Source organism: Watersipora subatra, chromosome 4 (assembly GCF_963576615.1).
Source record: "Watersipora subatra chromosome 4, tzWatSuba1.1, whole genome shotgun sequence".
NCBI lineage: Eukaryota > Metazoa > Bryozoa > Gymnolaemata > Cheilostomatida > Watersiporidae > Watersipora > Watersipora subatra.
Window position 1 is genome coordinate 12,566,098 of NC_088711.1, and position 27,737 is coordinate 12,593,834.

General features: G+C 35.3%; 1 protein-coding gene across 1 annotated transcript; it reads left to right on the plus strand.

The window, feature by feature from the left end:
- Positions 1-9,298: 9,298 nt before the first annotated feature.
- Positions 9,299-27,625, plus strand: LOC137394618 (alpha-tocopherol transfer protein-like). Its single transcript, XM_068081358.1, has 9 exons — positions 9,299-9,310; positions 15,954-16,091; positions 16,868-16,961; positions 18,497-18,639; positions 19,281-19,357; positions 20,823-20,939; positions 24,867-24,977; positions 26,286-26,387; positions 27,055-27,625. Exons 2-9 carry the CDS (start codon positions 15,968-15,970, stop codon positions 27,208-27,210), a joined length of 924 nt encoding a protein of 307 aa, XP_067937459.1. The 5' UTR covers positions 9,299-9,310; positions 15,954-15,967; the 3' UTR covers positions 27,211-27,625.
- The last annotated feature ends 112 nt before the right edge of the window (positions 27,626-27,737 follow it).

A 27,737-nucleotide genomic window follows, 5' to 3' on the forward strand; every position in this document is an offset into this window, starting at 1 on the left:
ATCCCTTTTGTCAATATTATTGATTTTCTAGAAGCTATAGGTATATTGTTACAACTGTATTGTTTATGATTCTTAGGGGCTCTGATTGCAACTACACACTTTATCCATGCTTACGAATGTTTCAACAGATATGGCTCAACTTTACAATGATATTTACAATAATATTGGCCCTATTGATACAAGATATATTATATCTTGTATCTTGTATAATATATCTTGTATCTATTGATACAAGATATATTATATCTTGTATCAATAGTGCCAATGACAGACTGCGTAAGCACAACACTATTCTTCTCCATAGCATATCCGCGTAACTTCTGCAAAGTTCCATCCTTACCGGCATGCCTCAGGCGTGTCACAATTATTTCCAATAAGTTATGGCATTTCGATTGTGAAATAAGTTACATATATTATAAACTGCCAATCTTAGGTGCAGTCAGTAGACGAGACAATGCTGATTCCATATTTAGGAATGTTCAAATTTGATCAATATATGTAACATTTCCTTGTCAAATACCACAAATGACTTATGATACAATTTGAGATTGTATATCTGAGTGGGAATACAACTGGTCTCAAACTGTTATAGGTATACTTTTATTGGCCTCGTAAACATCAAGTAGAGTGTTCTTCAAGTGCCAACAAAACAACAAATATCTTTAAAAATGAGCTAATTAGAAACATTGAGATGGCTTCATGCAAATAATGCTTTTAGATGTTTACATAAAGCATTTTTTAAAGAAGCTAACAAACGGATGAAGATATTATGGCAAGGAGTTGTATGCGTTTGACATATAATAGTAATATAATTAGAATATAACAGTGAGTGTCTATCATAAAAAAGAAAACAGCTCTGGCACTTATTGAAGCCTTCAACAATAAAAGTCAGGTGCTGAATGTAATGTAGAGAATCACATAAAATGTTATATAAATCAATATAAAATAAATAAAAGTAAAAAATTGTATTCTTGCCAAAGAGGAGAGACAAAGCAAATTAGAAGTGAGAGCATCAACCTCCCTTTGCTTACAAGCAATAAACTGGGTTTCTGAAGGAAGTTCCAACATAGCGTGTTATTTCCTATTTACTTTAACATTCAACGCAGTTTATTGACATTTGAGTATTTTTTTGCATTAATTCTGTTTTTGAATCTGTGCCTCTTATTAAATAGGGTTACTGTCTTATAACAATATTATATCATACGTTGACAAAATTTCTTTGAAAGTATTAACTTGAAAACTAACGTAATATCTTAGACCTATAAGATTTAATAAACTTTAAATTATGCTGTGACACTCACCTAAGAGAACTTGAGTGCCTACTTTGCTACAAGAGCTTAGAATAGTGTTATCACACAGTCAAGAAATGCTCGTGTTTGAAATCCGTGATAATCTCTCTTCGTGAAAGACAAGCACTAAGACTAAATGGACAAAGACTAATAAACATATAACAAACTTAGCTGCTAAAGAGAAAGAGAACATGAATATGTCTAGAGTTTGTCTATGAACAGAGTCGCGCAGGACTTGCAGTGTCCCGGTATTTTACACTAGTCTAGTTACAACAATTCACTTCAAACAATTTCGGGTGACACACATTTCAACTAAAAACCACAGGTCAGTCAAACCTAATCTCATTAGTGGTCAATTATTGTGTAATACAGTCTCGGTTACAGAAATAATTTATAGAGGTAGCTAGACACTCTCTTACTTTTACAACAAATGATGTCTCTCAACTTTGATGGACAACAATAGACTGTTGGGAACCTTGGAAATCATTTAGCTTTTGCCGAAGTGTACTTTTCACAAACAGATTTAAGCTGAATTTTGTGAATATGCGGATTTCTCAACATGCATTATTTGATTTTATTTATTTATTTATTTTCATCAACAATATTAATTAAACAAACAAAAAAGCTGGAAGAGTGATGAAGCCCATAAAACACATTAGCATAGCTTGTCGTGGCATCGGGCTTGTCGTCATCGCGTAATCAAGATCAATTTTTATGAGCAATTAGGTTTTATTCACTTGTTAAAAGATGTAATGTAAGTTTTTTCTTGAAACTGGCCACTTTCTCTGTTTTTATAGTATTAGGAAATTGGTTTCAAAAAATGTCCTGTTGGTAATCCACCCTGTGATGATCTGCATGGGGAAAAGATTGTGGGAGATTTAGACAGAAATTTGAGAATCGAGTTTAATATATTGTGCGAGGGATATAATTACCATAAAATTTACGATGGGCTAAAAGTATAATGTGGTATGAATAAAGTGAACTGATAGGTATTATAGAATTATAGATGATGATTTGAAAAAAGGTGTGGTGTGGGTGAGGCGGGGTTTTTGGTGAATGGTTCTTATCATGCGTTTTTGAAGTGTTATCAAATTCGCAAGATGGATGGGAGGAGCGTTGCCCCATGCCTCAACGCAATATAAAAGTTTGGAAATAACCATAGAATTGTATAATAAAAGCAGAGGTTTATGGAGTAAATATTCAGATGTTTACTCCACATTTAGAATATTCAGAACTATAATCTCTCTCTTACAGTTGATTGTTGTGACAATGACTGTCTTATGCATACGTAGGCTTTATCACTGGCTTACATGCTTTAAAGTTTAAAGCATGTATAGCAATTGATATACAATCGTACCATATTAAAATTGTCGGCCTCTGCATCGTTGCAACTTGGAACAGATTGCTTCAAAATCAGAAACAATTTTGAAGCTCAGATAAAAGTTTTTCTAAGATAGCTAACCTATCATGAGCAAAAAGTTTCCAGAAGAGTTGCCTTATCTATATACATAAATCTCAGTGTTTGTCTTTTTGTCAAACTCTGTGTCCAGTTATAGTGATTAAAGTCTAGCAATGAAAAAGCACTGGATTTGATCTCAGGACTTCCAGATCTAAAGGCAGCAAGCTTAACCCTTAAATTACCCGGAATACAATGAGATTTATTGGGTAAATAGTCATTACATTGGTTGAGATATTCAAGCCTAAAGCGCTTGCTTGGGGTTAATAACTAGCACTGCTGACCGTTAAGAGTAATGGTTGTTAAGCTGACCCAAAACGCAAATATTGTTTTCATAAAGATTTTAGTAAGGTTTACCTTTCTAGGTAAGTTACTCAAATTCATTAGGTAATTATTTTATTACCTGTGCAATGAGACGGCTAGTCATTTATAAAGACTGCAAATGCAAACTGGTGTCAGCCCGTTAGATGTAAAGAGAGAGAGCAAATTTTCTTGTAATAGCTTGTTGTGTTTTCAAATTTATCAGCAGTGTTTTTAAACAAATTTATCTGCAAATGAAAAATATGAATGTAACTATGATGAGATAAGACGACTCCGTATGATGGATTTCTATTTACACTGCTGAAAGCTAGAAATCATATGTACTAGTTAGCAAAAACACATAAGAACTCTGAGATATTGTCGTACTTGTAAGTATATAAAGTATCTGTCTGTCCCATTGGTTGCCTTCAGACATATTTTTATTAAAATTTTTGGCTTACTTTTAGTAAAATCTATGAGGAACTTTTGACTAGAGATGGCACACATATTGTACAAAGACGATGTATAGAAGTTATCTCAGTTATTCAAATGAGTTGAGAGACTCTCGTGATATATCGATACTATTTGTTAGGAGTCATTCAGACTTTTGTTTTCTCTTGAAATCTGAATCGTATCATAAGACATGAGAACTTGAGATGCAAATTATAATACACTCCTTCATGGTGACTTGGCAAGTGTCAGGTGGACAATGGTGACAAATGAAGTGACTCCTTTATTATAATCTCCTCGTAGCATTGCTTCTAAAAATGTTTGCAAAGGGTGTGTAATGCTAACTGTAAAAACTGATGTGCAAGAACGATACAATATACATCTTTCTAAAGAGTGTTGAAGATGCACTTCTGCCTGAAAGCATTAATTTTTACATCTCTGTGATAAATGTTATTCAACACCCCATTGTTCTTCACCTTTCTCTCTTTCTTCACTCAGCCTCTACACACGCGAGTAGAGATATAGCTCACTTTGATAGAAATAATAAATTAAGTGAATCCTATGGGCATGAAGGAAGTAGTACAAAGGTCTATAGAAAAAACAACTCTAAGGAGTCGCCTAAGTTGGAAGTCGTCATGATGACAGCTATTTGTACTGAGAAGGCCACTACTCACCAGCTGGCCTAACAAAAATAAAACACATTGCTTAAATGGCTTAAGCTTCAGTCATTTAAAATTAATTTTATCGTATTAACATTATTTCAGTTAGTTACTCAGAAAGCTTTACAGTTAAGTTTTTGTTTGGAAAGAATTCCTTGTTTGTGAACCAAAACACTCAAGCTGTACCTTCCCATTATTCTAGAGTGATGTTCTGTATATATTACAAGTTGTTTTCTACAGGATCTCAATATCATCATTTTTGTTACACAATTCTCGTTAGTTAATATCTCATAATGAAACTATCTATAAATTTTGCGGTTAGTAGATCTGTGCGATTAAATAATTTAAAAGACTAGAGTCTAGAACATTTTCATCACTTATTGTAAGGCGTGTTCAGGTTATGGTGGCATTCTCAAAAGACACTTCACTTGTAAGTTTCAACAAAACCATTTATTCATTGAAGAAGCCTACTTGTCTTTTGGCCATATTAGTACATCATTTCAAAGACCAGCGCATTCAGATAAAAATATCATCGCAGGAAGAAGTTGGAGTTTCTCCTATTGGCTTCCATAAACTCTATTGTACGAAATATTATGTACAGCACATTCTGCTGGTTTTAGAAAAGATTATGCTTAGTCTCTGCTCCTTATAGTGTCCAGATTAATTTACTTCAACAGAAAATGACCAGATTGCAGAGTAGTAAGCTAATAAGTGTGAGTTGTTCTCTCTCTCTTTTTCATCTAACTTTGCTTTACTACCACTCTACTACTAGAAAAACACATCTATAGAGGTAGAAGCCAACTATATATAGATATTCTACTGTAATTAATAGAATAGCTATACTGCGGCTATCTAGTGGAGGTCGCATTGTCACTTGTCAATACAGTGGCAATACAGTGATAAGTGACAACGCCACCTCCACTAGATAGCCACAGTTACCTGTACGCCCACTAGCTGCAGCTGGTAGACAACTCTTAAAAATAGGATGGCCATGATAAAAATTCTGGCCAATGAAAATTAGCCATGAAACAATTACACGCTTCAAAAAAGGTTTCCAAAGGTTTGTAAACTAAGCTAGTTGCATTGTTCACAAAAACAGCAAACAGAAACAAAACAAAAGACGAAACAAAAACAGCAGTGAATACAGTACATTAAATGGTATGTGATGTATCAGCGATCTTGGACGCAACGGTTCTCAGCACGAAAAGCGTTCATACCGTAAATGGATGTACATGTACACTACGGCACTGAATTATACTAGCCCTGGAATGGCATTGGCCTATTTAAACCAATGAACTTCCGTGCAACGACTTGAGCGCCATCTTGATTACTGCTACATGGGCTTCCGGCTGTAATTAGTGAAATGGCGGATCATAGTTATCCCAAGAAAAAAAATCATTTATGCGCTGGAAATCAGTGTTTTGCCATTAATTGCTACCACTACGACAACCCTGAAACACAGAGGGTTAATGATATATCATTTCACAGGTGAGTTTAGCGTTTTATTCCTGCATTAGGAGCACTAGTGCATCAGTAGCTGTTTAGAAGAAGCTTGTTAGTAGCTGTTGGTAGTAGCTTGCTTCTGTTACTTTTTCTGAATTTTTCAGAAAGCATGTGACTCTTCCCACTCCTAGAACTCTTAAGAAGTAAATAGAAACTGCTATAATTGATTGGTGTTAGATCTGTCTTTCAGATTTCATTTTGAATCAGTATTTATTTTCTCAATGTAGCCGGGAGGGTGAATTAAATACCATTAACACTTGTGCACTGTCTAATAAAAGGTTGCAAATCAAGATTTAGTGTATTTGTGATTTTATTATTGGAATCATTATTTTTGTATTTGTACCGATAGATATTTTTCTACAGATGGCTTGAAGGCATTGACTACAAGCCTGGCATAAACAGTTCTGTGATAGAGTGTCTCAAAGTTGAGAAGAACAAAAATCCGGACCAGTAATAATACTCAGTGAGTAAACAGTAGAAACCTTAAATTTGTCTTTAGCCTATTGTGTTTGGTGTCAATAATAGTAAAATGGAGGAGTGAGAAAACATAGTTTGTAGGACTAATGTTGCTTGCTGCAGGTTGGCAAAGCATAAGTTTTTACTAGTTGTGTCACATTAATTTGCAGTATGGTTGAACCTTTTCACATTGAAAATGTGAAGCGGAATTGAGTAACATTTTTTATTGCTAGGATACAGGTAGCATCTTTATAAACAAGCAATATAAAAGCGGCAAGTCAGCTCAGTGACTAACTCGTGTACTCATGAACCTGTTGTAAGAGGTGAGCTCTCTTACACAAACTCTAGTTTCTGTACTCAACTAGCTCTGCTAAGAGGCCTGTCTTTAAGGTGGCCCATTGCCTGCAGACAATAAAAAGGTGACATTGTTGGGATATCTGCCTTGATCCATATCAGAAGTTTTGAAACTAGCCTACAACCTTGAAAATGAATCTGGCTTGAAAAACTACGCCTGTTGGCAGTCAAACTTAATATGCGAGATGATTACCAAATTCATTTTGAAACCGTCAGTTTCAAAACATCTATATACTTGTGTTGAATGTGATCCTACTATCATTACCATAATCCCACGACCAAACACTAGCGAAGCGATTGTTTGGGAGCTTTATGATAAATGCACATGCGCATTCAACTCCCGAAAAATTATCCGTCAACAGCTGTCACAAAACCCTCGTACCGAAATCCCATCAAAAAATTTAACCATTTTTGTGTAGAGTCGTTTAAGTGTAATAATGATACAAAACACATATAAACATATTTAAATATGTTACCAAGTCTTTGAAAAGTTGATGCAATATCATAAAACTAACCCATCTGATCGGATTATACATAAATAGACAGATTAATTTGGCCTAAAGTCGCAATAAAAACTTGACAAGCCTTTTTTAATCAAAATTAAGACCGGCCAACGAAACGCCGATAAGGCGGTGCGACAGAGAGTAGAAGCCATTAAGTCGTGCGCATTGCATGAGAAAAACGTGCACATTTCCTCAGTCTATGGCATTGTCCGATTGCTGAAGGTTTCTGTAATTAACATAGAAGTACTGAAAAGTAAACGTTTCTTTTTTGCCGATTCTACCAGACTCTGACATTTTGGACACTTATAATGAGTACTTTGGTATTCTAACTGATGTCCAAAGCAGTGAAAGTAAAGAAAATTACGATGATATTTTTTTAACAATACTTATAAGATTATTACAATATTTAATTGTAAGAATAATTATTCGATTTTATAAGATTATTATGAGATTTAGTTATAAGAATAATCATTCGAATTTACAGGATCAAAGTATATAGTGACCGATAGTGTGCAATATGTTACTGTTATTATTTTTCTAAAGATTTTGTTGATAATACTGCGGCTGTGCCCAATATCGCAGTACTGCCAAGCCGTTTTTAATATCTGCAAAATTAAGTAATAGGCCTACATTTTCTTATAGATATACATCTATTTTTATGACAACCAGCTGAAATCTGTTTAGATTTTTAAATTAAGCATAATTTTTTAGATATAAATACAGAAATCTAGATAAATATCACAACTTCTGGATATTGGTTGCTATGACCAATGATATACAGCCCCTCATCCTGTGTATATATATTACACAGCAGCTTGCCATTTTACTTCTAATATTGCATTTCTCTTATTGCAGGGGAGAGATATAAACACATAATCTTTTCCTTTCATTATTGCTGTTTGTTGTACATAATAACACCCAGTACATTACAGCTACCATTGCAGCTACCATTGAAGTTCTCCTATTGCACCGCAGTGCCATTTGACTGCTAATATTGCATTTCTCAACTGGCAGTACCCTCTCTTTTTCCATTATCACTTTGATCGTGGGCTGTATGACAGGAGAATTTCTAGTGTATAACATTGGTTTTTTAGCGTTTGTTTAACGCTGGATGCTATGAGTAAACGTAAGATGCAAAGATATGACAGACATTCTAAGACTATCCTTGGCTTATGTGATCTTGGATATGGGCCAGAAGAAGATGGTAAGGAAACAACAGAAGCTATGGTTTTCATGATGACAAGTCTTCGAGGTTCATGGAAAGCACCTGTGGCATTCTTTTTTACTACCAGTTTGTCAGCAGAAGCTGTAAGACAACTTCTCCTGCATCGATTGAAACTCTCCAGCAGCACGGATTTTTTATTGCATGTGTAACCTTAGGTGGTCATGCTTCTAATATGGGTATGTGTAAAGGACTGGGAGCTCTGATGACCTTACGTGATCAGCCTGTTCAACCATATTTTATGTGTAATGGTGAACAGATTTTCACTCTGCTGGATCCATGTCACATGAAAGAGTTGGTCCAGAATATGTCGCATTCGTTTGGAACGATTGTGTTTAACAAGGGTCTGATAAAGTGGTCATTCATACAAGAATTGCGGAACATACAAGATATCATAGGTCTGAGACTAGGCAACAAGCTAACAGCACGTCATATAAACTTCCATTAATGTAAGATGAAGGTAGGTTAACTGATGCATTGATTGTAATAGTGCTGCCCCATTACAGCTGTTTACATCGGTATTGGTGCCGATTTTAGCAATTTTAATCTGAATCGGTTTAAAAACACAGATATTTTGAACGGATTTTATTTTATTGCTTATGATTGTTATTTCGTTAAATCATCAATAGTCGCTGATGTTCAATTGTAGTTTGGTTACTATTACTATATAAATTTTCACCAATACAAGTTTTTCAAGCCAACAATTACAAGCCATCTACAACAAAAACTCATAGCCTAGAATCTGTAGATCTTTAGCTAGCTTGACTTTGATATATAGTTTGAATGAATATGTAGATATTTATCTTGACTTTGATATATAGGCTGATTAAGATTGGGATAAATAAAAGCACCCACAAGCTCATTGAGATTAAATGTTGTACAATGTTGGCCAATGTTGCTAGGTTACTATAAAAGGAAGCGTAATTATGTAACATGGACAAAGATGGTGCTCAAGTTGTTACGCGAATAAATGACCTTAACCATCTTAAAAATAGTATAATTCAGTGCACTACGGTATTTTAAATCGTAAAAAACTGTAGATTCCGAGTTTGGTACTTAGGCTAATACATCGCCCGCATTTTTGCGATTACTATCTCAATTACTGGCTAATGACAGAGGTGTGCGTTAGTACATGGGAATATAATTGCCTCTTCTAAGTTCTTTCTAGTAATTTATTCATTTCTTTGTTTTTTAAATATATTACAAAACCTTTGCATATTTAAAGATTTTTACCTTTGGTGTGTATGTTCATGTATGTGCATATATACATGAGCGAAATATCTCATACCATCTTCGGAAGATTTTATAACTTTTACGCCGAACCTAAAATATGTTAGTTATCGATAAAGATTTTTCAACAATTTATGTTTCTGAACTCAAGGTAATTTCAAAATGGTGACAACATTTAGGTGTCAACGCTTTCAAAGACATTCTTTAACTAGTTTTATATAACGAGCTTTAAAAATACTTCCAGTTATGTTAAAATCGTCAGCACGCACCAGTCCTAGCAGATTTTTTTTGCCACATGTTGAGTTTCCTATAGGTGCGCAGACTTACTATATAAGCTACAGATCTTTTATTTTTAAGCATCTCACAGTGATAGGAAACTACCTGTTGCTGTGATAACCAGGTATGCTCAGATAACCAAGATAGCCTATTAGAGTATTCTGAAATGTTGCAAAAAGGAGAAGCTGAAATTAACAAAAATTTAAAGTTACAAATTGCTATATGTGTATGGTGTGTGACCAAGGTGAGCTGTCAATATCTCTCAGCTGCCACTGAGTATATACAGGAGATTATTTATAGGTGTCTACGTTCTGTATCATCATGCTTGCTGGTTTTGGATAATCTTTACAAAAACTTATAAAAACATCTATCTGCTTTACCGTCAACAGGGAATATCTTTGACCAGCAGAAAATGGCACTCTAAAAATTGTAGCTTCATTGTTCCTTCAAGTTATAGTATGAGCTTTGTCTACCAAAAATGTTTGTTCCGAGCTCCAAATCATCCTTGCAAGACTCTTCTGTATTTGGTGGAAAAGTTGACTAAGCATGTCTTTTGTCTCTTTTCAGTGTTCTTACAGTTCAGATAGGCCTTCTAAATATTTAGCTGAAAACCATTGAGTCTAACTGAGTTGGATAGCCGAGCGAGTATAGATTTTTATTGCAACATTCACATATTTGCTCTTCTTTCACTGTCAACATTCCCACGATTACCCTGTTGTTGAGATTGTTGTTTCCTAAGTACCATCGTACTAGTAGTACGATGGTATGGTAGTAGTATGGTGCTTCTCCCGTACTATCGTTTTACTAATAGTACAGTAGTAGTACGTTAGTTCTACGTTACTACTAGGAGTTTTACTTAGTTTGTTTAATTAGACTAGTTGCCTACAAAGCAACTCTAAGCTGTTTCCATGTCAGTTCTTCTGGAGATTGCTTCAGAGATTTTAGAGATGATAGTTCTGGGTGGAACCACTCCTTCTGTCATTCTTAAATCTTACTAACCGAAACCAGCTTATGAGATTTTCCTTACATTTTTTACCCGGTACCCCAGATTTGGTGAAAGTCGTGCATGTGTCGTGTTGTATGTTGTTGATTATGAGAGTGCCTTTAAACTGTACTTTCATCTCAATCTAATAACAATTGGCTACTGCAAGCCATCACTTCGAAAATATTCCACCGTGCTACTGTCGTGCCATGGATATAAATGAGATTGAACGTTTAAAAAAAGTATATTTGCATGGGACTATGTTGTGTCTAACAAGAGTTAAAGACACTTTCTTCTTGCTTGGTCTGGTAAAACGTAGTATGACTTGTAAAGCTTTGCAATTGTCATTCTTACTTATTAAATTCATAATGAAATCAAAGTTTTACTATTTTGGAGGTCTTGTTTTCTGAAAGCAGACTAACCCTTTTTATTTGAAAACAGGGTACATCGAATTTTAAAGTATTTTCACGTGCCAAAAACTGATACATAGTTATGCATCAACAATATTTTTTCGACAGCATATTCCACAAATATTTCAACATCTGAGCAGGTTACAAGCAGATGTCGGTTAAGCCAAAGTTACATGTGCTCAACTCAATTTTATCAAAATATGTGTTTTATTATTTAATTATGCACTGTTTTGAGATAATATGCTTATTCATACAGAATCTGTGTGGCAGTTTACATGATGAAGCCAAAATCTGTACTCTGTAACAGATAGTTATGAACAAAATAGGCTCACACAAACTGCTGCTTTAACACATTTTAACAGCCTTTAAAGGTTGACTTGCAACAAAATTTACATTACAGTTATTTGGTATCAAAAGATTCACCATGTCTTACTTTGTTGTGTTGCAGGTGCCAAATATGTGGAAATGTGATTACAAGCTCTTAAAAGCTCAAAAACGAAAAGCCGCTGTAGATTGGAATCTCTTTATTTCTCTGACGTTGTCATTACAGTTTGGTTATTGTCTTGTCACATGATGTTCTCATGTGAATTGAAAGGCCAATAAAAAGTTCAATATAAAACCTATCGTAACACTAGTTTATGACAAACACTTATGGTTTTACCGAAGACCCCGTATCAAATATAGATGCTCGCTACTTTACAGTTTTGTTTCGGTTTGGTCTAATTGGCAAGTCGTAATCTGATCATGTGACCCAATACTTCGCAAATAATTTTTGCAGCACTTTTCGATTATCACAGGTGACCAACAGGCTCGTCATGATTATCAGACAATGATATGTACTCCTTCGAGCTAAGGTTAAAAAATTAAACAAATTTTCACGGTAAGTTATAAGATATCGCTGCTAAAATAGACAGCATTACAATGACGATCAAACAGACGCGTAAGAACAATAGACATGGTTGTATTGAATGCGTGAAGTATATTTGTGAAAATATTTCGACGAATAAGGTTGCAGGAAAGTGTAAACAGAAGCCATCTACCACAACTACATCACATTTGAGCCGTTTTGGAAAGGGAATCCAAACTACGGCGGTCTCGTGTGGCTGCGATTAACTGTTCGTTTTTGAGCTTTTAAGAGCTTGTAATCACATTCCCACATATTTTGCACCTACAACACAACAGAGTAAGACATGGTGAATCTTTTGATATCAAATAACTGTAACGTGAATTTTGTTGCAAGACAACCTTTAAACAATGCAAGAAGGTCCACACTCTATGTGCAAGGCCATACGTGAAGTAAAAAGACTCATACAAAACATGCAACAATGGCACAAAAACTTAGCAATAAAGTGCAATAGAAGTTTACTGCTTATGATAACAATCTGCTTACAATAATGTGTTTCAGCAATTTATAATCATAGTACATATATTTTATACGTTATAAGTATATGGCTTAGATTTGTAACTGAAATAGCAATATATTATGAACTTCAAATTGTATGCCTGAGCATCTTGACTTCTATATATTGCTGCACGCAATCAGATTCAATGAGAACCATGTGTCTTTGTGATTTTTGCTAATGCTGAATTGTAGCTAAGATCAATGTTTTCATAGTTTCTTTTGACGATTTTGTGATTCGTTACAGTAAAAATTATATAAGATTATTTGCATACCAACTAATGTACCATGGTCATAAGTTTTTCCAAAGACAGTTTTTATGTCTAACAAAGATTTATTGAGGTTGACTTTCTAGTTCTCGTTAGTTGCTGAAGCATTTTATAAAACTCTGTTGCTATTACAATATGCTAGTACAGTACTAGTTGCTATTACAATATGCTAGTACAGTACTAGTTGCTATTACAATATGCTAGTACAGTACTAGTTGCTATTACAATATGCTAGTACAGTACTAGTTGCTATTACAATATGCTAGTACAGTACTAGTTGCTATTACAATATGCTAGTACAGTACTAGTTGCTATTACAATATGCTAGTACAGTACTAGTTGCTATTACAATATGCTAGTACAGTACTAGTTGCTATTACAATATGCTAGTACAGTACTAGTTGCTATTACAATATGCTAGTACAGTACTAGTTGCTATTACAATATGCTAGTACAGTACTAGTTGCTATTACAATATGCTAGTACAGTACTAGTTGCTATTACAATATGCTAGTACTACAATACTAGTTGCTATTACGATATGCTAGTATAGTACTCTTATGTTGCCAAACCACTCAATCAAAATTTTTTTATCAAAACTTAATGTCAAGTTAAAATTATAACCGTTAGCTTCTACTCAAATTCTCACCAATTTTTCTAGTTTTCAATCCAAGTTTTATATCAGGACCGATTATTTCATGAGGGATTGTTGGATTCATCATATACTTGTTATACGAGTCACATCTTACTAATTTGCTTTATTACAAAACGATACTATTGTAATGGAATGGATGTTTGAATTAATGTTGATTGTTTAAAATGAATGTCAACTACAGAAAAACCTTGATTTATGATTAAATTAACATGGCAATTGTTTGACATACGGCATGAAATTTCAACCAATATTTGTCTTAACATGTATAGTAATTTGTAACACAGAACATTCCAAGTTTCTGAAGTTGTAAATCAGTACATACACATATGTCAATATAGTGTTCTAGTTATATATCGTCACCTAGTGTAATTCTCTGATATTCAAATATAGCAGAGGTCTTCATACTTTTTATAAAGAAGGCGTGTGTGTCGTAGTAATGATAAATAGAAAGAAAGGCATTGCTCTCCATGGAATTAAAACAAGAAATCATATGACAAATAGGAGCGCGCATCTTTGGATCCATTCTATAAGGACTTTGTGAAGCCATGAAGTGGTTAACGAATTAAAACATGAAAGTGATGTAAAGAAAAGCAAGCTTGCTAGGAGTAAAAATAATGAGCTGAATGGGTACTTGAAAATAAATGTTAAAAATCAAATATAAATATAGATTAAGTTTTTAAACCTCATGTAGCTTAGGTTTGACTACCACTGTCTCTCTAGCATCATCTCTACCTACGCACCATCTGTATCCGGATTTCCCAAAGCTGCAATTCAATTTGTCTTTCATTAACAAAGGTAAAGTGCCACTAAAAACCTATTTTCATTGAGTATCACTTTGTTCGTCTGATTTCCCAAACATAATATAGTTTTGACATCTGATTTTGTAAATAGTTATATATAATTAATTTATTTTCATGCTACAAATATTTATATGCTTTAAATAATTGTTGTTTTTTAAGGCTCTGGAATGAATTAACGAAATATAATGTTTCCTTATGAGAATATTTGCTTGATGTGCCATATCTGATATGCAGTTCATTCTACATTTACTTTCACCAACTACTCAGTAATTCGGATAAAGTAATAGACAATGACGGCCCTAGTATTTTGTGTGTTCATTGTCCTTTGAAATGCAAACAGTACTGCCAGCTGTGGTAGGGCGCTAGCAAATAAGACCTCAGTAAAGCAGTTGTGTGCAGAGAAGTTTACACATTGACGTATGTCTGGACGGGTGTTCTACTTGCAATGAACAGCTGTCATATGTAATAATTGGAGACTACTTCAATGTGATAGGAAGTTGAATGGAGCTACAGAAGCAATAAGCCTTGTCCACTATTTATTATGGCTTACAGTACAGTCATCGCATATAAAAAGTTGACAGAAGAAAACTAGCTGTCCTTAAGGTGCGTTTACACCAGGCTGATTTATCAGAGTTGCTTCAACCCCCGAGGGAAGTAGAGTTAGAACAGCTTCTAGTCCGTTTACGATTTGAAAAACGTTTTCAAAGACTCTACATCAGACCAACTCAAACTCGGACTATACATAATGGGTCATCCTTTTTAAGCAATGAAATACAACATCGATATTCATTCCATTTTGACTACTTATCACCATAGATGCAAAAGGAAGTCACGCTGTTGCTACATAGTCATATACATACTAATTATTATAGTAATTCTTATAATAATTATAGTAATTAGTAATAATAATTTAGTCTAATGGAGGTTTTTGCAATGATTGCACAAGACCAATGATTTGGATGTGTGTGGTTCCAGATAACAAATCATGGCTGCAACTCAATAATTAGTAGCTCAGTATTTAATAGTGTTCATCGATTTTAATGCCATTTATAACCGATCTTTTGGAAGAACAGGATGTACCGCCATTTTTTATGCTTTTATTTTGGGCGCTTATGCGAGATACGATTGGTCAATTTTTTGTTGTACTCTGTCAATGACAGTCATCAAAAATGGACAAACATTGTACGCTGCTTTTCACCGATCTGGTCTGGGTGACTGAGACAACACAGTTTTTACAACCGATTTGGATTTTTTACCAAACTGATTTTAACGGCGCAGAAGCAACTCGGACAAGTCATCCTGGTGTAAACGCACCTTTAGTCATCGCAACTGTACTGTACTGATATGAAGCTTAGTCAAAAACCTTCCTCATTCAAGTTCTAATCAGTAGGTGTATTGTATTATGGCATTGGGCTTAGTTTGATACTACAAGTTGAGAGCCGTTTTCTAGATAAGCCGAGTCCAGTCAGAAGGGATAAATCAAGGATACATTATTTCATGTGTATATCTTATGCGCTACTATGCAGTTCAGCGCAACACCTTTTTAGACAATCTTGTTTGATATTGAAGGAGAAGTCAGACAATGCATGATCCCAGCCCTAAGTACAGCACACGATACGTGACAATGTCAATGTGCACTGATAAGCTATGTGTATATATACTAGTATCTTATCTCTACTTGCTGAGCTCTACTCTCATTATTTTCAATAGTAGGCAGTAACTGTTAACACCTTGTTGCAGCCGTTTGCGTTACCATGAGTGATTCGGACACATTGAGTGAAGCGCTACAGGAGAAGGCTCGGGCAGAACTTGGAGAGAAAGTAGAATGGAGGGAACGGGATATTCAAGCCCTGAGAGACCTTGTCAAGGCCGACCTTGGTTGGTATAGTCGATCATTGTAATAAATGTACAAATACATGACTTGCACGCTTCATGACTTTAAGGTTGTCAACCCTTAACCTCCCTGGTTATTCGTTTAGACACACAACTATCCCTATATACATACTCAACGTGCAAAACTCGACTTGACACATGTCTAGTTGAATTTTGCAGTATGTGGTAGGGTGTGTATTATCCATACGACTAGCTATGTAATGCACTGAGTCTATGTTACAGAGCTCTACTGTCCACATGAGCTATGTAATGCACTGGGTCTATGTTACAGAACTCTACTGTCCACATGAGCTATGTAATGCACTGGGTCTATGTTACAGAACTCTACTGTCCACATGAGTTATGTAATGCACTGGGTCTATGTTACAGAACTCTACTGTCCACATGAGTTATGTAATGCACTGGGTGTATGTTACAGAACTCTACTGTCCACATGAGCTATGTAATGCACTGGGTCTATGTTACAGAACTCTACTGTCCACATGAGCTATGTAATGCACTGGGTCTATGTTACAGAACTCTACTGTCCACATGAGCTATGTAATGCACTGGGTGTATGTTACAGAACTCTACTGTCCACATGAGCTATGTAATGCACTGGGTGTATGTTACAGAACTCTACTGTCCACATGAGCTATGTAATGCACTGGGTGTATGTTACAGAACTCTACTGTCCACATGAGCTATGTAATGCACTGGGTCTATGTTACAGAACTCTACTGTCCACATGAGCTATGTAATGCACTGGGTCTATGTTACAGAACTCTACTGTCCACATGAGGATGACGCTTTTCTGCTCATGTTTTTGAGGGCTCGCAAGTTTGACTATGATTCAGCAGCGAAACTCATACATAGGTGAGTTGTCAGTCCTCTGACGATAGCAGAAGCTATGGTTGTAGACACAGCATTTCAGCTATTACTAGTCCAGTCCTTTCAAGTCTTCATCAGTGTCAGATGTTGTTAATAATATATGGTAGTCAAAACTACAAAGCTGGTCAAAATTTGAACAGAAACCATCAAGAATATAATCTTAGCTTAACATTATGTTTTGATCAAAAGTTTTTGATTGAGTGGTTTGGCAACATAAGAGTACTGTACTAGCATATTGTAATAGCAACAGAGTTCTATAAAATGCTTCAGCAACTAACGAGAACTAGAAAGACAACTCCAATAAATCTTTCTTAGACATAAAAACTGTCTTTGGAAAAACTTACGACCATGGTGCATTAGTTGGTATGCAAATAATCTTACAGAATTTTTACTGTAACAAATGACAGAATCATAAAAAAAACTATGAAAACGTTAATCTTAGCTACGATTCAGCATGAGCAAAACACAAAGACACGTGGTTCTCATTGAATCTGATTGCGTGCAGCAATGTGCAGTCGTCAGGATTCCTAGGCATATAATTTTAAGACTCTTGTTTATAAATTATAATATAGTTGTTAACCATTTCTACACGCGTAGAATATTTTAATGAAATCACTAGCTGTTGACTGTGTAATAAATATTGTTATATTCAGTTATGTATTAGAGATAAGCAACAGTAAGTTGGCTTCAATTCTAATAGCAGTATATTCTGCGACATCTCAAACAATTCTGTACAAAAGCCAGTGGAAATACAAGAATGTAGTTTCGAAGCTTTAGATATGTAGAATTGAATATATTGATATGTAGATAAAAATTAGTTACGTTATACCATTATAAATATCACCATAGACATGTAGTTCATTGGAAATATTCAGATGGGATTCTATTGAAAATCTCTGTACCAAATTTTTACTGATATTCAACCAGTAGCCTCCATCATGTGATAGTTTAGGACGTACACAAGTTTACTATTTTCAGCTAAAAGTTCACAACTGAAATACTAGTACAAGTTCTTTAAACTGTAAATTCAAACATTGCTAAAACTACAAAAAAGTTTGTGATTCTATTTATAAGAGGTAGCAAATATTTGGCGTACTCTTGAGTGAGTATAGCTGTGAAATCTCGCTGATGATAACAAATATTTTTGTGGCTATATTCATCAGCTACTGGAAATGAATTTTGCTGACTATTTTGTTCATAAGTATGTCTGTAAGTACACATATGTAAGTACATGTATGTAAGTACACGCATGTAAGTACACGTATGTTACTGCGATGAATGCACAAAGCGGCACTGTTAGAATTGTTATTCATTTCAAAGAAACATGTTGCTTTATTTAACCATATTTGCTGGAAAGGCATTGGCGGGTGGTTGACACTACCCCTAACCTGGCACCTCAAGGCAAAGTGGTAAACAGTACTTTCTCTAAACCTGGTAAAACTAGGCTGCACTTGATTATATCTGCAGATTTTGTCTAACAGCATATTGGTCTTTCTATTTTTTTACTTTTTCTGTTTTAGGTACTTTGAAGTTCGGGTTGAATATGAAGACTTCTACAAGGGTTTCCGACCATCCATGGCCAAGTCTCTCTATGAAAAGGGTCTGTATGTTAGGCTACCCAGAATCAAGGAAACAGATCCTCAGCCTGTGTTGACTCGAGTGGGTGGGTACTGTTAAGCAATCAATATACACACATATCTTCTCTGTTGTTTATATCTTGCATCTCATTCTATTCTAGTAGCTGTTTGAGATATTTGAGACACCTATACCAACATATCTGTAGCTAGATTTGAAATTTTTTTACACAATAATGAGCAGAGACAAAATAAAATGTACCGTATGTCTATGGAGCCATGTATCACTCGACTTTAAATGCAATAGCCGATGTGAATATAGGAGAGAGACAGATATTGTATTCTGTAAGTCTGGGCACATCTTTTTTCTGAACGTTTTAATTGCAATCAAGTTTTGTCAATTTTAATTTTCGAATATCCTGACAACCAGATCACCTCAAACAACAAACAATATCTCAAATGGCAGGAAAACATCTATGCTTTCTGATAAAATCTACTAAAATTTTGTGTAATCACGTTTTTAACACCAGTAAATAAAAAGTGGCTTTTACTCAATATGGTATAATTTATGATTTGCTATATTCTACTGTTTTAAAAGCATTATTGTTATAAAATTATGTTTGTCACGGAAAGTGATATTTTTATAGCCTTTTGTTTACTTTGCATGAATCACTATCGCATACCACATTCTACATGCACTGTGGACTTGTAACTGAGTTTTCTTGATCAGGAAACTGGGATGTAGAGACACACACAATGGAGGAAGTACTCAGGGGTAACATTATTCAAATCGAGAAGCTCATAAGGGTAAGTCTTTGGCAGTGTGTCAACTATTATAGTTGTCTTTGTTTACTCGTATTGATTGTTACTGTGTATCAATTGTCTTTGATTAAAGTAAGGTGACAAATGGCCTCCATTCTAAAATAAGGTGACCAGTGGCCTCCATTTTAATATAAGGTGACCAGTGGCCTCCATTCTAAAATAAAGAGACCAGTGGCCTCTATTCTAAAATAAGGTGACCAGTGGCCTTCATTCTAAAATAAGGTGACCAGTGTTCTCCATTCTAAAATAAGGTGACAAATGGCCTCCAATCTAAAATAAGGTGACCAGTGTCCTCCATTCTAAAATAAGGTGACCAGTGTCCTCCATTCTAAAATAAGGTGACCAGTGTCCTCCATTCTAAAATAAGGTGACCAGTGTCCTCCATTCTAAAATAAGGTGACCAGTGTCCTCCATTCTAAAATAAGGTGACCAGTGTCCTCCATTCTAAGATAAGTTAATCTGCTACTGTTGCGAATTAATTTGGTGAAGTCTTCTGAATATCTTTGATATCAAAAAATATTATTCTAATTATTTTTCTCTTAGTCTTGACCTTATTAACAACATTCATGATGAAAAAATATTTTTCTCTAGTATGATATTGATTGTTCATGATTGAAACAATTGTTCAATGAACATGTTAGTAGAGCAGCAAATACAAAGCTAGACAGGCACTAGTTTCGTTACGGTACTGCAGGGGCATTGCAGCTGTGCATTTATGAGTGCATTTAGTCGCTTTAGCTAGTCTATGTAGACGCTGTTGATTTGTTAATGTAAAGCCTGGTTCTCATATACGTCGCAAAGCATCGGCGACAGCACCGCAGGCTATTAGCGGTGAAATGGGAACCTACGCGCCGGGTACCGTCGAGGACCGCCCGAGGAACCGGACCGAGGAACTACCGGCGGCATTGCAATAGTTTAGCTCTGTTCAAACTTCGCAAAAGGCCGCAGGCAAAACCTTCCCGAAATGCACTGTACGGGTGAAGGTCGCCATTATAGAAACGGTATGGCGAGCGAACATTTTATTTGATTACGCAATTATGTTTAGCGACGCAGCTTATATGTGAACATATGCCGCCGAGCCTAAACGTCGCAAGCGTTTTGCTGTGCAAGTTACCGCCGGAATCTCGCAATCGATATGGGAACCAGGCTTTAGATATCTCCCTGCGTTGTTAGGAGATCCACTCAAGTGGTCAGCTTCCCACTTTGTGACTCACTACTTATTAGTCATTAGCAAGTGTGGCTGTCACTTTCGGTAGCAATAGCCTTAGAGACTAAGCAAACCTACGAACATTTGATCATTCTACAATACAAACAGCATATGAATGAATCCAGCTCTACTGGATACTTATAAATCTATACTGATGTCAGGTACATTTTAATCTTGAATGGTTTAAAGTAGGCTCTGGCATTTCTATATGCATATTTTACGACCTCATTACCGCTGACATAGATAAAAGAGAATCAAGTAACTGGAGTTGTCCTGCTTATGGACTTGAACGGAATCACCTGGTCACACGCCAAGCAGGCCAATCCTTTCTTAGCCAAGCGCATTATGTCTATAATTCAGGTTGGTTTCAGACATGCTTGCATATGGCTACCTTATACACTTTGGAATGACCATATTATACACACACCTTCCCAATCTACATATATAAATATTCAGTGTTTGTTTGTTGGTCGTTTGTAGTTTGTATGTCTAATTATAGCGATAAAGTTTATAGATTGAACAATGCGCTTAGCAGGGAATTTGAACTCGGAATCTGCAGACAGGTGTGCTAAACCACTAGGCCATTCGGCTATATTGTTATACATTTGAATAATTGCGCACATGATGTTTACTACACCTGCCAATTTTTAATGCCGATTGGTTAAAATACCCACACTTCAGCTAGCACGCTTAAAGATCATAACGCAATCTTTTATTTCCTAACCTAGTTTGAGTTATAATTATAGCTCTTATTATAGTAAGGTTAACTAGCTTAAGTTACTTGAATTCATTGGGTAAACAAACGTAGCCAATTAATAATAAATTTTTTATGAAAAACCTTCTTAATACCCGTGCAACACCGGGAGTTCACCTAGTATACCCGTATTATACACGCTCACTCATTCCTTGCACATATTTCATTCAGATTTACATTCATTGTTAAGTTCAGTTGAATTAATTCTTTTGCTGTCTGATGAGATGACATTTATTTTACAAATTTGTCGTGAGGTACTGTTTGTTTATTTACTAAGGTTGTCTCACATACTTCAGCCTACTCAGTAGACTATCTGTGCACTGCAGGATTGTATGCTTGCGAAAGGTTTGTGATTCCCAACTTATCTAATGCATGGCGCTGAAGGGGCATGTTTGGTACTATTCTCATCTTAATTTGCTTCATCTATGCAGACGCTGGCTTATGTACTTCACCTTTCTTCTGCATAATTGTTATAGGATGGAAAGACATGTTTGCAGGCTATTTTAGTAACTAGGTTTTGTTTGTCCCATCAACACTCGTTAATGTGGTGATCAAGATGTACCTTATTGTGAGATACAAATGACTTACAGTACTGTGTATTTAAGGCTATTGTAATCTAGAGACGGCTTATTGTAATCATAGCATTGATACTACTACTCATAGTAATAGAGGAGACTTGATACTATAACTCATAGTAATAGAGGAGACTTGATACTACTACTCATAGTAATAGAGGAGACTTGATACTACTACTAATAGTAATAGATGAGTCTTGATGCTACTACTCATAGTAATAGAGGAGACTTGATACTGTAACTCATAGTAATAGAGGAGACTTGATACTACTACTCATAGTAATAGAGGAGACTTGATACTACTACTCATAGTAATAGAGGAGACTTGATACTACTACTCATAGTAATAGAGGAGACTTGATTCTATAACTCATAGTAATAGAGGAGACTTGATACTACTACTCATAGTAATAGATGAGTCTTGATGCTACTACTCATAGTAATAGAGGAGACTTGATACTGTAACTCATAGTAATAGAGGAGACTTGATACTACTACTCATAGTAATAGAGGAGACTTGATACTACTACTAATAGTAATAGATGAGTCTTGATGCTACTACTCATAGTAATAGAGGAGACTTGATACTGTAACTCATAGTAATAGAGGAGACTTGATACTACTACTCATAGTAATAGAGGAGTCTTGATACTACTACTCATAGTAATAGAGGAGACTTGATACTACTACTCATAGTAATAGAGGAGACTTGATTCTATAACTCATAGTAATAGAGGAGACTTGATACTACTACTCATAGTAATAGAGGAGACTTGATACTACTACTCATAGTAATAGAGGAGACTTGATTCTATAACTCATAGTAATAGAAGAGACTTGATACTTCTACTCATAGTAATAGATGAGTCTTGATGCTACTACTCATAGTGATAGAAGAGACTTGATACTACTACTCATAGTGATAGAAGAGACTTGATACTTCTACTCATAGTAATAGATGAGTCTTGATGCTACTACTCATAGTGATAGAAGAGACTTGATACTACTACTCATAGTAATAGAGGAATCTTGATACTATAACTCATTGTAATAGAGGAGACTTGATACTATAACTCATAGTAATAGAGGAGACTTGATTCTATAACTCATAGTAATAGAGGAGACTTGATACTACTACTCATAGTAATAGAGGAGACTTGATACTACTACTAATAGTAATAGATGAGTCTTGATGCTACTACTCATAGTAATAGAGGAGACTTGATTCTATAACTCATAGTAATAGAGGAGACTTGATACTACTACTCATAGTAATAGAGGAGACTTGATACTACTACTCATAGTAATAGAGGAGACTTGATACTACTACTAATAGTAATAGATGAGTCTTGATGCTACTACTCATAGTAATAGAGGAGACTTGATTCTATAACTCATAGTAATAGAGGAGACTTGATACTACTACTCATAGTAATAGAGGAGACTTGATTCTATAACTCATAGTAATAGAGGAGACTTGATACTACTACTCATAGTAATAGAGGAGACTTGATGCTACTACTCATAGTAATAGAGGAGACTTGATACTGTAACTCATAGTAATAGAGGAGACTTGATACTACTACTCATAGTAATAGAGGAGACTTGATACTACTACTCATAGTAATAGAGGAGACTTGATACTACTACTCATAGTAATAGAGGAGACTTGATTCTATAACTCATAGTAATAGAGGAGACTTGATACTACTACTCATAGTAATAGAGGAGACTTGATACTACTACTCATAGTAATAGAGGAGACTTGATACTACTACTAATAGTAATAGATGAGTCTTGATGCTACTACTCATAGTAATAGAGGAGACTTGATTCTATAACTCATAGTAATAGAGGAGACTTGATACTACTACTCATAGTAATAGAGGAGACTTGATACTACTACTCATAGTAATAGATGAGTCTTGATGCTACTACTCATAGTGATAGAAGAGACTTGATACTACTACTCATAGTAATAGAGGAATCTTGATACTATAACTCATTGTAATAGAGGAGACTTGATACTATAACTCATAGTAATAGAGGAGACTTGATTCTATAACTCATAGTAATAGAGGAGACTTGATACTACTACTCATAGTAATAGAGGAGACTTGATACTACTACTAATAGTAATAGATGAGTCTTGATGCTACTACTCATAGTAATAGAGGAGACTTGATTCTATAACTCATAGTAATAGAGGAGACTTGATACTACTACTCATAGTAATAGAGGAGACTTGATACTACTACTCATAGTAATAGAGGAGACTTGATACTACTACTAATAGTAATAGATGAGTCTTGATGCTACTACTCATAGTAATAGAGGAGACTTGATTCTATAACTCATAGTAATAGAGGAGACTTGATACTACTACTCATAGTAATAGAGGAGACTTGATTCTATAACTCATAGTAATAGAGGAGACTTGATACTACTACTCATAGTAATAAAGGAGACTTGATGCTACTACTCATAGTAATAGAGGAGACTTGATACTGTAACTCATAGTAATAGAGGAGACTTGATACTACTACTCATAGTAATAGAGGAGACTTGATACTACTACTCATAGTAATAGAGGAGACTTGATACTACTACTCATAGTAATAGAGGAGACTTGATTCTATAACTCATAGTAATAGAGGAGACTTGATACTACTACTCATAGTAATAGAGGAGACTTGATACTACTACTCATAGTAATAGAGGAGACTTGATTCTATAACTCATAGTAATAGAGGAGACTTGATTCTATAACTCATAGTAATAGAGGAGACTTGATTCTATAACTCATAGTAATAGAAGAGACTTGATACTTCTACTCATAGTAATAGATGAGTCTTGATACTACTACTCATAGTAATAGAGGAAACTTGATACTACTACTCATAGTAATAAAGGAGATTTGATCGTACTACTCGTAGTAATAAATGGGTATATTTACAGCACGCCATGCCATGCCGAGTGAAGGGAATGCATTACATCAATGTTCCTCACTTTTTTGACTATGTATTTGGCATTGCTAAACAGTTCATGACAGAGAAGCTACGCAACAGGGTGAGTTTTTTTTTGTTGTAGTTGTTCATTTGAAGCTTCTCTATCTGAACTTTGTTTCACAGGTGTCAGTGGTTTGTGATAAATTCACCTGTTTTGTAACCTTTTACAACCAGTCCAAGTACAAACAGTTTGAGTATTGCATAATTTAGCAGTATGCGTGTAGTATGTGTGTAGTGACATTACTGTATCATCTCTAGTAGGCTTGCAGTCCCATGCGCCGTGGGAGATCGTCGTGTGTAATAACTATGCGCATAGTGATGCATTTCTTTTTCATAATTTTTCTAGCGTAACTTTGGACAGATAGACACTCTTTATCTAGTAATGATTGGTGCAGAAAGAATGTACTACTGTTTTTCTGAATATGTAGTTTGAGTTAAAACATGACTGTAATCACTGTTAGACAAGTGCTGTTATGAGTAATAACACTCGATATAATGTTCTTGTATTTAAACTGTGTTATAGTCTCGTATAACTGTTCTGAAAACATCTGTTTGCGCTGTTCAATGGCGCTAAACAAATCATTCTGTACGTGTTCCACCACATTATCCACAATTTTTCAGCTAGCTCATGTTTAGCCTAGTGATAGATTTTGGTAGCACACTCAGTTTGATCTTAGCAAGGAGCAAGTTGTCTCTTCACTTATAAATATTTGTAGAAATGAGCGGCTCCATTACATCCACGTCTTTATAATACGTGGAGAGATTATATTCTTATTACTTTAATATGGTTTATATATCCAGCACTCCCGTGCTCTTCAAGTAGTTTATATATCCAGCACTCCCGTGCTCTTCAAGTAGTTTATATATCCAGCACTCCCGTGCTCTTCAAGTAGTTTATATATCCAGCACTCCCGTGCTCTTCAAGTAGTTTATATATCCAGCACTCCCGTGCTCTTCAAGTAGTTTATATATCCAGCACTCCCGTGCTCTTCAAGTAGTTTATATATCCAGCACTCCCGTTCTCTTCAAGTAGTTTAAATGGCTTACAGATAACATTTATTTGGTTGTTTGTGCTTGCCTTTGTTAGGTATGCAGTTGTCTTCTCCTTTTCGTTAATCAATTATGCCCAACACCCTCTTGTTTCTGAAGTTAGAAAGGAAATAGCATTAGTAGTTGTCTCCCTTTTTTCTTGAATCATTTATGTACAGCACTCTATTGTGCCACTGCAGTGAAAAGTGTGTAGTGAGAGGTTGTCTTCTTTCCTTTCCTTGAATCTATTATGTCGAGCACTCTTTTGTTGTTGCATTTAAAAGGGACATGAGAAGTTGTCTCCTTTCCTTTTTATGTGACCATTTACTACTGTATACAGATACACACTCATGTGACCCCAGAGACCTTGAAGGATCACTTTGATTTGGAAATGCTTCCAGATTTTCTTGGAGGAAAATATGACATAGAACCCATTGCCAAGGTGAAACAATTTCACATTTCTTGTCGTGCGCTTGTTGTCCAAGGGACAACAAGTTGTCCAAGGGACAAGTTTGAGTTGTCCAAGGGACTGCTTCGGGCTGCAAATCTAATGAATAGCAAATAAAAGTATTTATTTTATTATTTCATTAAAAGCTCATACAGTGTTTGTAGCGGTTAAATTAGATCTATGAATATAGAGCTATAAATATTAGGCATTCGAAGATTTTGGACTATTAGCTTGAAGCAGCCAATAGAGAAAAGAATTTAAAATGATTGCAAAGTCTAACCAACAGTTGGCTCTCCATAAACTCCTACTGAAGGATCACGAAACCTTTAAAAAGCACAAGAGTAAATCTGATGAATATTTTAAAGTCATTACAGTAAATACAGTAAATACATTTTTATAAAGTTTGTTTTAACTGTGCTTGTACTTAAAAACATTGAAATTTTTAGGTAATGATGCCAGAATCATTTTTTTAGCGGTTTGCATACAGGAGCAAAAAATGCTGTTGTTCAAAATGAAGGTTTACACATGTACTTAGATTGGTACATTAACATCAAGGCTAGTTGGTGTTGTAAACAGGAAATACCATTTAAGAACTTGTTTTTCTACTCCTTCAGTTTTAATTTTGTACAGATAATAGAGCTTCTACACATTCTATTGGCAGGAGTGGGCACAGGAGATGCTGGATAGTGAGCAAGACTTCGTCGCTCGTGAAAAATATGGAATTAGGAAAGTGGATGCAGTTTCAAGTAATCAGGGTAACAGTGCAGATGCTGCCGGAGGCATCACAGGCACATTTAAAAAGCTCAACGTTGATTAGATGAATTACTTTGGTCTCCCTTTGCATCGGTCTATTTATAATCCTATAGCACTTACTACGCAACCCTCTGCACCAGATTTATATTTTGTAGTTCACATTCCTGATTATTTAAACATTATCGTTTTTCTCAGGTTGTAATAGGAAGGCATATTTCAAATGCCTCTGGCACTGGCCTATAGAAAAATGGCTACATACAGGAAGTAGCAAGTATGATGAAGTTGATGTAATTGTATCGCCTACTTTACACTTGGCAGTAGATGCATTTCTTTGACGTCAGGAAACAAGATAACAATATTTGTTCATTGTTCACCAGATGAGAAAATCAAGCTTATAATTGCTATATGGCACACTGACAATCTCTAGAATATACTATGTTTGTTAGTTTTAAATTATTTATCAGAATAATAACAGATTAGAATAAGCTGTCCGCTTCTCGTCTTTCGTGCATCTATGATGGCATAGCAAATGCTCTCCAGGTGCTTGTGGTGGCACCTATGGTGGCATAGCAAGTGCTCTCCAGGTGCTTG

Coding starts and splice junctions, on each gene's coding strand:
- LOC137394618 (XM_068081358.1), top strand. CDS start 15,968: ATGAGTGATTCGGACACATTGAGTGAAGCGCTACAGGAGAAGGCTCGG. Junction 19,358..20,822: donor AAATCGAGAAGCTCATAAGG/GTAAGTCTTTGG, acceptor CCGCTGACATAG/ATAAAAGAGAATCAAGTAAC. Junction 24,978..26,285: donor CAGAGAAGCTACGCAACAGG/GTGAGTTTTTTT, acceptor TACTGTATACAG/ATACACACTCATGTGACCCC.